At 37.1% G+C, this 15,919-nt stretch overlaps 1 protein-coding gene across 1 annotated transcript in view; it reads left to right on the plus strand.

Moving 5' to 3' along the window:
- The window catches only part of LOC124711735 (2-oxoglutarate dehydrogenase, mitochondrial-like), a 178,774-nt gene extending 164,596 nt beyond the window's left edge, over window positions 1-14,178 (plus strand). Inside the window, exons 16-18 of the mRNA XM_047241947.1 lie at window positions 5,721-5,868; window positions 5,968-6,122; window positions 13,760-14,178. Of these exons, the coding sequence (XP_047097903.1) occupies window positions 5,721-5,868; window positions 5,968-6,122; window positions 13,760-13,859 (403 nt within the window). The 3' untranslated portion in view covers window positions 13,860-14,178. The remainder of the gene's footprint in view (window positions 1-5,720; window positions 5,869-5,967; window positions 6,123-13,759) is intronic.
- Window positions 14,179-15,919: the final 1,741 nt, after the last annotated feature.

Below are 15,919 nucleotides of genomic sequence, written 5' to 3' on the forward strand. Positions count from 1 at the left end.
TCTGTCCCACAGAGTTTTTCACAAGATATGACAAGGCAGCAAATTTCCCCTGCAATGGGGAGAGGGTACATCAATACCCCTACCAGGACAAGACCCCAAAACTAAAAATAGTTACATAACTGATCAACCTAACAAGTAACTTGGGAAAATTATTAGGAAGAATGGTTAATGAGTGGCTTCATTGGTGTGTGTGGAATCTGGAAATCTTCTTTTTCAATTCCAGTGCAGATTCCAAAGATTTTACACTACCACAGATCATCTCATATGATTGGAGTTGCAATGCAAAAGGTCTTTGTGAACTATCAACAAATGATCACAGAGTTTTTTTTTTTTTTTATTTGCACAAGATGTACACGATAGTGTCACATTTTATTCTGCATTTGGAAATTTACCAGTCTTCATCCAAAGTTTTTTTTTGTTTTTGTTTCTTAGACTGTTTAGAATCAAGGTTGGTTCCACACTTAGTAACCAATACATGCAAGAAGGTGCAGTTTTAGTAAGGATCACTTTTAAGTGCCACACTTTTTACAGCTGCAGTAAATGGTATAGTAAATGCAGTGGGACATATAATCACACTGGTATTATATGTTGGTCATCTTTGTTTATATTATAGCAAGTAGTGTTATGTACAACAGAGTGCCAGCTACAGATAGCTATGCAGAAGGCACAAAAATGAATGCAAAATCGTGGAGACTGTTTCCCTGTTTCTAACCAACTAAATCAATATTTGTGACTTTTGTAGAATATGGCCTGCCTATTATCATCCAGACAATACCTTGAAACCCAGTTACTGGAAGTAACTTCTTTTTGATTATATACTTAACATGGTTCTACATATGCGCCAACTCAAGACTTCCTGCATGGAAAAATTTGGTACTCATTTCCTTGCTGATGGATTCTGGGGTGCCATATCTAACAGTTTCATTATCATTTTATAAAGTGCTAATTTTATCCCTTTTGGACTATGGAAGTATTGTTTATGGATCAGCAGCACCATCAGTACTAGATCCTGGTCATCATAATCAGATCGGGTTGGCAACTGGAGCTTTTCAGACAAGTTCACCTGATTGTCTTTTTGTTGATGTTGGAGTACCAACACTGAAAATATGACACCAAAAAAATTTATTTAACTATGCAGTCCCAATTAATCAAATTTCACAATACAAAGACCCAATTACTCATGCAAGAAGGTGCAGTTTTAGTAAGGATCACTTTTAAGTGCCACACTTTTTACAGCTGCAGTAAATGGTATAGTAAATGCAGTGGGACATATAATCACACTGGTATTATATGTTGGTCATCTTTGTTTATATTATAGCAAGTAGTGTTATGTACAACAGAGTGCCAGCTACAGATAGCTATGCAGAAGGCACAAAAATGAATGCAAAATCGTGGAGACTGTTTCCCTGTTTCTAACCAACTAAATCAATATTTGTGACTTTTGTAGAATATGGCCTGCCTATTATCATCCAGACAATACCTTGAAACCCAGTTACTGGAAGTAACTTCTTTTTGATTATATACTTAACATGGTTCTACATATGCGCCAACTCAAGACTTCCTGCATGGAAAAATTTGGTACTCATTTCCTTGCTGATGGATTCTGGGGTGCCATATCTAACAGTTTCATTATCATTTTATAAAGTGCTAATTTTATCCCTTTTGGACTATGGAAGTATTGTTTATGGATCAGCAGCACCATCAGTACTAGATCCTGGTCATCATAATCAGATCGGGTTGGCAACTGGAGCTTTTCAGACAAGTTCACCTGATTGTCTTTTTGTTGATGTTGGAGTACCAACACTGAAAATATGACACCAAAAAAATTTATTTAACTATGCAGTCCCAATTAATCAAATTTCACAATACAAAGACCCAATTACTCATGCAAGAAGGTGCAGTTTTAGTAAGGATCACTTTTAAGTGCCACACTTTTTACAGCTGCAGTAAATGGTATAGTAAATGCAGTGGGACATATAATCACACTGGTATTATATGTTGGTCATCTTTGTTTATATTATAGCAAGTAGTGTTATGTACAACAGAGTGCCAGCTACAGATAGCTATGCAGAAGGCACAAAAATGAATGCAAAATCGTGGAGACTGTTTCCCTGTTTCTAACCAACTAAATCAATATTTGTGACTTTTGTAGAATATGGCCTGCCTATTATCATCCAGACAATACCTTGAAACCCAGTTACTGGAAGTAACTTCTTTTTGATTATATACTTAACATGGTTCTACATATGCGCCAACTCAAGACTTCCTGCATGGAAAAATTTGGTACTCATTTCCTTGCTGATGGATTCTGGGGTGCCATATCTAACAGTTTCATTATCATTTTATAAAGTGCTAATTTTATCCCTTTTGGACTATGGAAGTATTGTTTATGGATCAGCAGCACCATCAGTACTAGATCCTGGTCATCATAATCAGATCGGGTTGGCAACTGGAGCTTTTCAGACAAGTTCACCTGATTGTCTTTTTGTTGATGTTGGAGTACCAACACTGAAAATATGACACCAAAAAAATTTATTTAACTATGCAGTCCCAATTAATCAAATTTCACAATACAAAGACCCAATTACTCAATAACTGTCTTACAAAAGGGTAAGCCACAGCAGTAAGACTGGAAGACCTCTGACCAGAACTTCAGCTTGCTCTGAGTACCCATACATAACACTCTTGACCATGAACGCATCCCCAGTATGTTTCCCAACAAGTAGGAAGGGTGGACATAAAGGTCAATGCCAAAGACAAAAGAACTGCCAGTTTTTATCGTTGTGCATTTTATTCGGTCATCCAAGAGTATACTCATTTTAATCTTCTTTACACAGATGGCACCAAAGATAATGAAAGAATCGGTTATTCATTAATACACAACTGAAATCTAGAACAACATTCTCTACCAGAGAAAGTGCAGTATTTATACGCCAAGTTAATAGCCATACTTGGAGCACCACAAAACATATTGACTTTCCCTCAACAGAACTTCATTATATACAGTGACTCTTTGAGTGTTCTGCAAACAATAGACAGTTGCTGTCCAGAACACCCATTAGTCCCTGCATCCATGACAAACTGTATGCCCTCAGCAGTACAGGTATGTCAGCTATTTTTCTCTAGCTGCCAAGTCACATCAGCATTCCAAGTAATCAGCTGATTGACAAGCTAGCCAAAGAAGCAATGGGAATAGAAATGCTTGACATAGATATTCTAAGTGCTGACTTATGGACTCACATCAGATGCCACATCCTGAAGAAACCATCAAACAAACCTCTAAGGTCTGGCAGACTTGGCTACAAAGCTCAAGGGGAGAAGGTATTGCCTTGTGCTGTAGCAGAATAGCACATCCCAAAGTAACTCATGAATTTCCACTACGCCAGTAAATATCCTCAGTGTGTCTGTGGAGGAACAACAGTGGTTCATTACTTCCTTGAAGATTGTACAGCTACCCAATATCTGCAGTGTCAAATGAACCTAGGACATCACTATCTCCTAACATATGTTACTAATTATGTATGTTAGGTAGTGATTTGAACTTTTATGCTGTGTACTTAGTTTCATTTTTGACAGTTGAATTTTACTAGCGTAGTTATCCATTTATGTATCTAGTACAAGACATAGAAGTTTTTTTACTCTAACAGAGAGAGGAAGAAGGTGAAGGAGGGAGGAGGGCAGGGGGTCATACCTGCATATTCAGATACACGGAGGGACTAACAACCACATTGTTGCTTCCCTCCATATTTACAGTCGTCGTCACCACGACCCCCTTGTGGGGCCGCCCGCATTGCCACCCAAGCTGCCCCCACCAGTCAGTCCGCACGCTATTCATTCACTTCTTTCATCAGTTGACCCAACTGAATCAAGTTACTGAATAGTTGTAATTTCCTATGTAGCACGCACATCCACGTCATAATATTTATACATTTCTGTCTGGCACATAGATAGCTAACACATGCTTACAAGAAAAGTCGTGGCCATTCTAGTGATCTCGGTATGTTGTTCTGTCTGGCACTTGTTCAAGAAAAGTCACAAATATTCTACTGTTTTCTTGTACAGAAAACCTTCGATACATAGCGTTATAAATAAGGACTATTTGCTGAATAGGAGGCTAGTTTACATTCAGAAGCAGAAATATTAGGACTGAAGAATTTCCTTCCAACACTGGACCGTGGGACGACTGACATGAGAGAACATTTTGTTGAAGAAAATATTTATCTTTTAAATTCGACATACTTTTGCCCTCATAACTGCTGAAACATGATGGTAATGATCTGCCACATGAATTGAATCAGTGCTTAATTGAACTACTATTCTTTGAAGAAAAATCACTCTTTGTGATTAAAAAGAGACTAATGGGAGAGATTCTTCAATACAAGCAAATGAGCATAAACACCCTTAATGATCATGATTCTGCTATTCAAGCATTGACTGTTCATCCTAGATCTGACTTTCCTACTTTGCACACACTGTACAAAATATTTGCTTGTCTACCTGCATCTATTACTACAGTAGAAAGAAGTTTTTAATGGTGTGGCATACAAAGACATGGCTGAGGTTGACGATTGAGGAGGATTGACTTAATGACTTAGTTCTGTTGAACACCCACCCTGACTTTGATTGTCCTATTGATGATGTAATTAACCAATTTGCCAAGAAGAATAGATGCATAGAATTCATCATTTAAGGAAGAGAACCACATTTGTAACTTTTTTATATCATATGATTACATTGTCTTGTATACGTGTATATTCAGTTTAAATATGTCTGCTTGTGTCTGTATGTGTGGATGGATATATGCGTGTGTGCGAGTGTATACCTGTCCTTTTTTCCCCGTAAGGTAAGTCTTTCCGCTCCCGGGATTGGAATGACTCCTTACCCTCTCCTTTAAAACCCACTTCCTTTCGTCTTCCCCTCTCCTTCCCTCTTTCCTGATGAGGCAACAATTTGTTGCGAAAGCTTGAATTTTGTGTGTATGTTTGTGTTTGTTTGTGTGTCTATCGACCTGCCAGCGTTTTTGTTCGGTAAGTCACCTCATCTTTGTATTTATATATAATATATTCAGTTTAAATAATACTTTCTTAAACTTTGCATGTGACTTGATTATTATGATAAAATTAAAGGCAGCTCAAGATGTCTTTAGCACCCCCTCCTTGAGGTTCTTCTGTATCAGCCACTGCTTTTCACTGTAGATAATTGTGGATGTCATGCACCCTTGAGAACATTTGCTAGGCCTCAATGGGCAGGTGGGTGGGTGGAAGCAAAATGGCAGCAGGGATGAAATTGAATGAATTTGGCCATTTGGAGAATATTATCTACCCACAGGTGTTTTAAAATTTAGGAATAATCACTTAAGTAAAGAATTACTGTAAATGCTCTGCATTTAATATTTATTAAAGGGTTTTATGTGATTCAAATGACAATTTAAGTTGTCCTTGTGTCTAGATCATTTCCCTCTCAGAATATAAAATAGGGAGGGGATAACACTGTCATTCAAGTAACGAATACTACTGTCAGTTAAGTACGTACAGTAACCAATCTGTGAGACTCAGGCTGGTCAGATTTTGAGTTACTTACATATTTACCTATCTGATTTTTCGAATAACCATTTCCCTCAGTCTGATCTCTAATTATAAATTCAAGGAAGATGGTTTTCATTTATTATAGTTTAACATTTGTTTCTTCATCCTCTTTTTTGAAACTATTTTTATTTTCAGGGTCATTCCAGAGAACGGGGCCCCTAGCAAGAATGCAGATGCTGTCAAGAAATTAATATTCTGCACAGGCAAGGTGTTCTATGACTTGCGAAAAGCTCGTGATGAGAGAGTTTTGACCAATGACATAGCCATTACAAGGATTGAACAGGTATTTTAATTGTATAAATAATACACATAATTGTACTTTAGGCTATTACTCTTACATCTAGTTCAGATCACAAAATATTTATTTTTATTGTAATTACAGATATGCCCTTTCCCCTATGACTTGGTGAAGAATGAGTGTGCGAAGTATCCAAATGCACTTTTGTGCTGGGCTCAAGAGGAACACAAGAACCAAGGTCCATGGACATATGTTCAGCCAAGATTCAACACAGCAATAAATGGAACCAGGAATATTGTGTAAGTGAATTCCCGTGCCAGATACAGTTACACTGTCTATTGCAGCAGATGTCTTAAACATTTGCAGTGAACAAAGCAGAGACAACATGCACTGCAAATTATCACAACCCATTGCATAATTATTCAGTAGGCACTCCAACACCACTCCAACACTTCATCTCACAGTATAGCGGCAAAATGTAAGTTACTTTTTCAATAGCTCTCGTCCATCAATAATACTTAAAAAGTGCTTGGCTCTTTCATTAGTCAACTGAAGTGGTGGAGTATGATCCATATGATAAGTATGTAATGGCTCAATCTCTATGAACAAGAGTTAAAGGAAACTCTTCTGCTTTTTGATTTCTTATTCACAATTAAACATTTTACACAATCAGAAGTCGCTCTTCACCTTGCCGTTCAATTTTGGTGTATAATAATCATGTTTTATTTCCTCTCCAGTTTAACAGCATAATGTCCTTTCTCAGGTGCAAGCTTGATTATTTCATGTTGTGTATTAGAGTCTCTTAAGTCTCTCTTCCCTCACTGAACTTGAAAAGAATTCCCTCTCTCAATAAAGTTTTTACAAGGTATTCTCCGAGACTGTCCATGATCATTGCCAAACCGTCATTCTTCTCTTGAACTTTCTGGATTCTAGCTACTAACCTATCTGCAAAACCAAACAGTGCATTTACACAGTGATTTAGCTAGTTATATGTTCCATGGATCATTCTGCACGATAGATCGTAATGTGGAACAAGTCATTTTACATTCACATCACAAATTAATTTGTACATGTGGTTACATTGAGAACATTTCTAAGATTTTTTAAATGTGTCATGCTAGACCCAGATTCCATGGTGTTAGGAATACTTTTCTAACACTGAAGTCCATCTTGCTATTCTTGGTGACAAGTTGTCCTCATCCATGATATTTCAGAATGCGACACAGTCTGTTAAATTTTAAAATGTATTCCTAGTAAAAACATCAAAATTCCCTTGAGATATTAACAGTAGCTAAGGTTTTAAGTTCATAAATATATATTTCCTCTTGAGGTGTTTTTTTACCCATGTAACAGACTGGATGGAACTTATCATCTGGATATTTTTGTAATAACGCAGCTCCAAAATGTTCTTTGCTTGCATGTGTGTTGTTCAGTTTCATATTTTAGTTTCCAGGCTTTTAAAACTGGATCCAATGAAAGGGTGTCTCTGCTTTTCTTCAAACTTATATTCCTGAACATTGCTCAGTAAATCATTCAGAGATTTGGCAGTCGTAGAGTAATTAGAGAGAAACTTCTTAAAAGATCCTGTTAGCCTCAGGAAACTTTGTACTGCTGCAATATATTTCAGGGCTGGAAAGCTGTAGAGAGCTTTTGTCTTTTCAGGAGAAGGTCAGATTTGTTCATACTGTATAAACACATACAAGAATTGGCATTTTGAAAAATTAATTTCCAAGCCATATCTGCTGCAATTTTTGACACTACACCAAGCCCCCACAGTGCCTCATCCTCATTCTTTCCTGGTATTAGAATATCATCCATGTAAAAAGAAAAGATGGATAACTGCAGGTGAATGTGATAATTGATAATACAGATGGAACTTTCTTGAACTGGATTTGCTTTGACTGTCTCAAATGAAGTATACTGTTGCCTTTCCACTTCATCATAAACATAAAAATTGAGTCCAGTGTGCAAAATACACAGGCATCTTGTACTTCATCTGTGGTTCTTCTATAAGAGGCAATGGGTAACAATCATTCACTGTAATTTTATTTAATTTACTATGATCTATACAGAGGAAATACTCTGCATTTTTCTTTTTTACAGCAATGACCTGGCTATCATATTCAGATGAACTAGGTTCTATTGTTCCTTGATCAAGTCACACCTGGGGGTAGTTATCAAAAGGGTCTCTTGGTCCTGGTGGCAATCTGCTCAGTCTATTATACAGTGTGTTTTAAAAAGAAAGGCCCGATTTCAAAATTCCATATTTATTGAGAAAAACATACTACAAACATGGAATACATTGAAAAATACTCAGAAAATCTTAATTTTAGTTATGCTTTTACAAATGCTCTGTTGGTCCTGCAGCAGCAGCAGCAGTAGCAGCACAATAGCTAAATTTGTCATGAACTTTACACAGTGTATCTGCCTTTACAGAAGTTATGGTGGCTGTTGTTCTGTTCTGTTCTTCACTTTTTTTGTCACAAGATAAAGGGGAGATGAACACACTTTCCTTCAATACGTCCACAAGAAAAAATATTGCATGGGGTTGTGCCTGGTAATGTTGGGGACCAGGAATGCAGGGCAGTGTCTTGGTGTCCCGTGTTCCCTACCCAACATTGACACAGAGTGTAATTTAGAAACTGACATATGTTATTCTGTGAGTGAGATGCAGCTTGGTCCTGTTGGAAAATGACATCACTGGAGCACTCCTGAAGTTGTGGTAAAAACTAAACCAAGTCATCAGAAGTTTGAGGTCACTGTGGACATTTACCTTTGCACAAGCATCCTGTCTCTCCAAATTGATGACACCAACAACGAATGTTTTTGGGTGCAGGTAGATTAGTGCCAAACTGCCAATGAAAAGTACCCTGCACCAAAATCACTAACTCACTCTTTGCAAACTGTGTCACACAAAATGCCTTCTGTTGAGCAGACCTCATATTACTTCTGATTGACTGCAAACTGAGAAGATACATTGACTGACATCTAACATTTATTTTCTGAAATTCTAGGGCATGACCATTCAAACAACACACATTTCCTTTCCGGCAGGTCCCATGTTTCATAATTACCACAATCCAAAATCAGGTCATTCTTTTTTAAATACACTATGTATTGATTACTTTTCTCTCTTAACAGTCATCATTCTAACAGCAGTAGACCTGGTCATTGTTGGGTGTAATTACTCATTAAATCTGCAGTATGTTCCTTCACATCATCACTAAAGGAGCTTTTGTTGTAAAATTCTGGTTTATCTCCTGTATTGATACACATGATATGAGATTTGCCTTCTGACTTCCTAATAGTAACTCCATCCTTGTTTATTGAAATTTCAGTTTCGTCTAGAAAATCTTCACCAGCTACCATTTCTAAATTCACAATGTCTCTAGAGAAAACATAAATCCATGTTTCAATTTTCACATCATCAATCTCAACAGGATGTGTAAAATAACCTTGTGGAAAGGGAGCTTTTCCCAAATCATGTCAAAAACAATTCTGTATCTAGCAATCTTGGAGCATCCTTTTTCTGAGAAACACTGTGTAAGAAATTGAATAGTACAGTCAATTAATGCTGTCAGCTTTTAGTTACTTCCTCAGACATTTTTTAATTTAAGTTATTAATAGGCTGCCCTACTTAGCAGTGTATGCCTTCATTGCCATCTTTAGACTATTCTTCTCCTTCGGGCATTCAGATGAGATATGGCCAAACTTGGTGCAGTTAAAGCATCTCCTTCCCTCGCTTTTGTAATTATCAGTTGATATGGGGCTGCTGGAACCACAGTTGAAATATGTTCTGTTTAGATCCCAAGCTGCACTTCATGTTTTTGTTATTTGAGTCTTCAGCTACTTTGTTATGGAGTTTCTGGATTTTTCGTTCCTGTAATGTTTGTTACTCTTAATGGCAGTGACTTCACAGCTCTTTTGTAAAGCTTCCTTTTTTTCCGTAAACCCTGTTACATTTCCAGTACCATAAAGTAGAAGTTTTGTGCCCAATTTGTCTTTTATCCTGTCAGCCACATACTGGAATTGTGAGTTGTTATTAGCATTAGCACAGCTCATTGTATAACAATCTTTTTGTTGTGCTTGTCTGCAACTCTGTATGTCATCTTAACAGTGAATTGCAATCTATCCTTTTCATAATATTGTTGATATTCTAACTTGCACTTTCCATTGCATAATAATGAATTTACGTAGCCATTCCATTTTACATCCTGTTATCAATACATAATATATTAGATTGCTCCCAACTCGCTTTTGAAAATGATGCTTCAATAAATGACTTCTTAGATCCAATTTTGACAGCTGTTCATTGAAAAGTAAAGCCAGAAATTCCCTCAAATGTTTCCATTTTCTTTTTGTCATTTGGAGCTGATTTCAAAATTATCTTGTGTAAAGATTTAATGGCCTTAAATGGTGCAGAGGTTATATTTTACTTACTACTTTGATTTTATCTAAAGCTGTCATTTCTAGATATTTTATCACCTAGTTTTGCTTTTCACAGGATTCCAAAATAGACCAAACAAATCTGTTATAATGTATCAGAATTGATGCATAGATAAACCATCCATTGTGAATTAAAGCTCAGTACCCCACATTCAAACCTGTTTTGTCTATAGTCTTCATTACATTGGATACTTCTCCTTTCATTACAACATATAAAATTTCTTTTTGTGTTTTTTGCTACTGCTAATCAATTTTAAAATGTGAATTCTTGACATAGATTCAAAATCCACTCAGTCAGACATCACAGTACCATTGGCAGCAAAGCAACACTCAGAATAGTCCATCTTAATATAAATAGACAGCCAAAACTGCATTGTCACTCATTCATTTGATTGCAACCAAGTCACTAAAATTTGTTGGAAAAACTAGGTTTGAGTTCATGTAAATTATTTATTACTTACACTGTTAGAAACTCAAACAATGTGCAAAACAAAGTAACACAAGAACAGACCAATCCAACTCATGTTTCTCCATGCACACACAAAACTACTCTGCAATATTTGCTTCTATGGTGCATCACTTACCTCATTTGTGGAAAAACCTTTAAAATCCCCATCCAAATACCACAATATAATGTAGAAAGTATCAAAAGGGGGAGAAGAAAGAATATTTTCAGCTATTGGAGTGAAGCTTAGAACTACCAGCATCATAACTTAGCAAAATATCTTGCCAGGAACCCAAGAAAATTCTAGACCTATGTTGAACTGCTAAGTGGGTTGAAGGCTTCAATCAAGCCACTCATTGACGAGTCTGGTGTGGCAGTAGAAGACAGCAAAAGGAAAGCTGAAGTCTTAAATTTCATGTTTAAGAAATCATTCATGCACAGTAGGATTGTACAAACATACCATTGCTTGACCATCACACCAACTCCCATGGGGACGACAAAGTAATAGGATCCCTGCCATTTAGAAGCAACTGAAAGAGTTTAAAACAAAAGAGCCAGGTCCAAATGGAATCTCAGTTCAGTTTTACAGAAAGTACTGTGGAGCATTGGCCCCTTACTTCCCTTGCATTTATCATGAGAGTCTCACCCATCCTAAAGTCACAAGCCACTGGCAAAATGTGCAGGTCACTCTTGTTTATAAGAAGGGTAAAAGAAAGGACCAACAAAATTACAGACCTGTACCCCTAACATGCACTTGTTGCAGAATTCTTTAACATATTATGAGTTTGAATATAATAAATTTCCTTCCAGTGGAATAGATTCTGTCCACATATGAACATGGTTTTACAAAGCTTTGGTCATGCAGAGCTTGGCTTGCTCTCTTCTCGCACAATATCCTGTGAAACTTACGTGAAGGTCAACAGGCAGATTCCATATTCCTGGATTTCCAAAAATTGTTCAACACAGAGCCCCACTGCAAACTGTGAAGGAAGGTACAAGCTTACAGAGTAGGTTCTCAGAGCTGTTAATGACTAGAAGACTTCATAAGTAATAGAAACCATTACATTGCCCTTGACATCAAGTATTCATCGGAGACAAGTGTTCATCAGAGGCAAGGGTATCATCAGGAGTGTCTCAGGGAACTGTAATAAGACTGTTGTTGTTATCTCTCTACATAAATGATTTGGCAGATAGTGTGTGCAGCAATCTGCGGCTGGAAGGTGTCATTGGGAGTGACTGTAGGAGCACACACAATGACTTAGACTTAATTTCTGGTTGGTATCATGAATGGCGGCTTGCTCTAACTGTAGAAAAATTCGAGGTAATGCATATGAGTAGGAAAAAACATTCCCATAATATTTGAATATAGCTTTAATAGTGTGATGCTTCATGCAGTCAGGTCAATTAACATTGCAAAAGATACGAAATGGAATGAGTACATAAGGATGGTTGTAGGGAAGGTGAATGTTCAACTTTGATTTAGTGGGAGAATTTTATGAAAGTGTGCTTAATATGAGGAGGTGAATGCGTACAGAACACAAATAAAACCTGTTCTTGAGTACTGCTTGAGTTTTTGGGATCTGCAACAGGTCAGATTGAAGGAAGATATCAAAGCAATACAGAGGCGGGGAGCTAGATTTGTTACCAATTAGTTTGATCAATGTGTGAGTATTTAGGAGATGCTTTGTAAAGTCAATCCCTGGATGAAAGACAATGTAAAGTTTGTGAAACACTATTGAAAAAATTTGGAGAGCTGGCATTTGAAGCTGATTGCAGAACAGTTCCACTAATGCTAACATACTTTTTGCATCTGGACCAGATGATAAGAAAAAATAGGACTCATAGAGACAGGCATTTGCCCATAGCTCTATTTGTGTGTGGAACAGGAAAGGAAATGACTAGTGGTGGTACTGGGTACCATACACCAAGCACTATATAGTGCACAGAGTATTATGTAGGTGTAGGTGTTCATAGAAGTAATTTGTTGTAAACTTACCAGGGATATCATTTTCTTTCTACCTGACATGGGTAATGTCTGTAATTTCTGATGCAGTGACATGTCAGACCAGACAGCAGTGAAATGAGCCAGCTTGCATTCTGATGGTGTGTGTTTTACAGTGTTTCTTGTTATATGTGTAAGTTTCATTACAACTGATCTACTAAATGGGAACACATGAGCAGACATGTTCTTGAGCTTCACTGAAAGGCAATAATCAGAGACCTTTTGCATAGATGTGACAAATAGTTCCCTGTGATGAAGGTGACAGTTTAATTATGAATTGGCAAAGCTGTTACATCTGTCCTGAGAACAACTGTATTTGTGGTTGCTGTTGATATTTAATGCATTTTGAACCTGAATGTGTGATTTATGTCAACTATTTTAGTGATGTGATGAGTCAGAGCACATAAATGGTGTTATCAGTCTCAGAATTTCCTTGGCAGAGAGGTGCAGTGGAAAGTTAGGTTTAATCTTCATCTCAAAAGTGCAGATTAGTACAGTTAGGGACTTTAGTCTTATTTGCAAATAAGTGGCATACTTTATTTTACCTGCTACAACTGCAGGTGTGTACATTTGGGTGTCTGGGTGTCTGTGTGGTTGTGTATGTAGATTTGTGTACTTCTGCTAGAGAAAGAACAAGAGCTCTAAAGCTAGTATAAACACCTGTTGTATGTTTCTGTTCCCCCACACTCAGCTATATGTTAGTGGTTCCCTTTCTCTATTTTACTCGATATATTGATGATACTGTTGCAGTGATGTGTCTACTACCTGCATTAAACACTTGTTAGAAAAATGTGATTAAAAGTGATAAAAGGTTCAATTTTCCTGTAGCATTTAAAATATTATGAAAAAAATAGATAAAAGGTTATATTGAAATTAGTAAGTGTTTTGGTATTAGAAGATGTTTGAATTAACAGTTTTAACTTTTTGCAATTGCCTTCCCTTTACTGGTTTCTGTGTGTCCTCTTCCCACATATTGCAGGAACTGGGCATTATGCATTGGTTTTTATGTATTTAAAACAATGTGTTTGATATGTCTGTTTCAGTTATGCTGGGCGGCCTCCTTCTGCATCTTCAGCAACTGGTAGTAGAGTCCTTCACCTTAGGGAACTTGCTGCTTTTCTTGATGAGGCGATGTCAATTTGAACAGTCATCCTAGTTCATGTTTCCATTTCAGTTATTGGCATTTCATATTGTACATGCCAATGGTTAGAAGGCTCATATCACCTGTACACTTTTTTACCAGCAAATGTTTGAAGATTTCCACCAGATGTTAAGCACATGCACTATCTCATTAGACTGGAGCTATTGTCTTAGTTTTAGCAGTGTGCAATTAATCATATTTGCCCAGTTGTTAACCAGTGTGTTTCATCTGACTGACTTTGTCAGCTTTGTGTGTTTATGTGTTTGTGTGTGTGTGTGTGTGTGTGCGTGAGAGAGAGAGAGAGAGAGAGAGAGAGAGAGAGAGAGAGAGAGAGAGAGAATTCCACCCAGTAGTGGTTGTGCCATGTGAAATAAACTGATATGTGCATTGTGTGTACAGTGTTTTATGCATGTAAGAATTAAAACTTCTTATTGACTGTGTATTTTGTTGCAGAAGTAATGTGTCCTGAGAAATTGTTGATACTTTTTCTTTTTCCATTATGTGCTCTAAATATTTGTTTAATTCTGTCCATGAGTTAGTGTTTTAAGTACATGCTGTGCTTTTTGCTTTTACTTATGTCTTAAAGTCTGTGTTACTTTCTGGCATATTTCTATAAATATGTTGGCAATCAAAATTGTCACCTTTTTGGATTGAGGTTCTGCATGCAACACCCAGAAACATTTTCCATTATAAGAAATTAACTGTCCGGCAGATAATTTGTCTGATGTTGAGTGCTTGATGTTGAAGTGACTTAATCAACTATATTGATTGGCTTTAGCTTAGTTTAAAATATATTTTGCAGGTTCATATGTTTGCCAGATGTCTTTAATGTAAAAGTTCCCAAGGTACTGCTGTTGATTTTCCATGGAACTCTGTAAAATATTATTATGTATGGATTTCATATTTTCCTACAGTTTAATAAATGTTGCATGTTTTGATGTGATATGTCATTGCACTGCACAGTCCATCTTAAGTGCATCTTACCATAATAGTGTAGCTAATTAACATACATCTATAAAGAAATATCATGTCAAAGCTGATCTGTTATGTTCTGCAATATGCTTTGCATGTAACTGGACTGTTTCCGTAGAAATTTGGTTTGCAACTCATAGTTTCACCTGCTTTAGTTCTACTTAAATAAAAACTGCTGTTAATTGTTGAAACTTCTTAGAAAGGACCAATAATACACATGCATTGTCAGATATTTATTTTGTTGTTTTATATGGATTGTATGACACAATATGAACCACAATATTAATTTGTGAACTGCAGATCATTGATGAGGATTTGTTTCAGTGCCAGATTGTTGTGACTGTTGATAAATGTAAGCTCGTGATTAATTTAGTTTTTAAATAAATGAATAAATTACTGTTTTGAAGTGTGAAATGTACTGCATTTATTCATCCAGTAATTTTATGAATACAACATGTCACACACTTGCCTCTTCCCCCACCCCCTCCCTCATGAACCATGAGTCTTGCCATGGTGGAGTGGCTTGTGTATCTCAATGATGCAGATAGCTATAATATCGGTGTAGCCACATGGAAGGGGTCTCTGTGGATGGGCCAGACTAACACACACTTCCTGAAGAGGGGTGACAGGCTTTTCCGTAGGTGCTAGACCTCGAGGACTTAGTGCTTGCGTGCCCCTGTGCCACGTTGAGCAGGACCAGTGCTTTTTCCCTCCCTCCCATCTTCCCTCCTGTATAGTGGCTGTAGCAGCATGTGTGTGACAGACAACACTCTCTCTGGTGTCGTCTTTGGTGCACAGAAGTATCTTTTCAGAATATTATCAAATGGGACACTGTTAATCTGTCTTGCGAGCATTCAGCATGAGCAGAAAACGTTCAGATGTAGGTGTGCCATTTTTTAATGCCCAATGGGAAGATTCGTATTTGCTTGTAAAGTCTGATGGGAAATTGTGCTTAATATGCCACTCTGTCATAAGTATCAAAGCAGTGACAGTGCACCGTCACTACAAAGATAAAACATTCCTCAACACATGAGGGTATTGTTGGATTGAAGAGGAGTGAACTGATTACTAAATTAAAAACAGAATTGCC

This window comes from Schistocerca piceifrons, chromosome 8 (genome assembly GCF_021461385.2).
Source record: "Schistocerca piceifrons isolate TAMUIC-IGC-003096 chromosome 8, iqSchPice1.1, whole genome shotgun sequence".
Lineage (NCBI taxonomy): Eukaryota > Metazoa > Arthropoda > Insecta > Orthoptera > Acrididae > Schistocerca > Schistocerca piceifrons.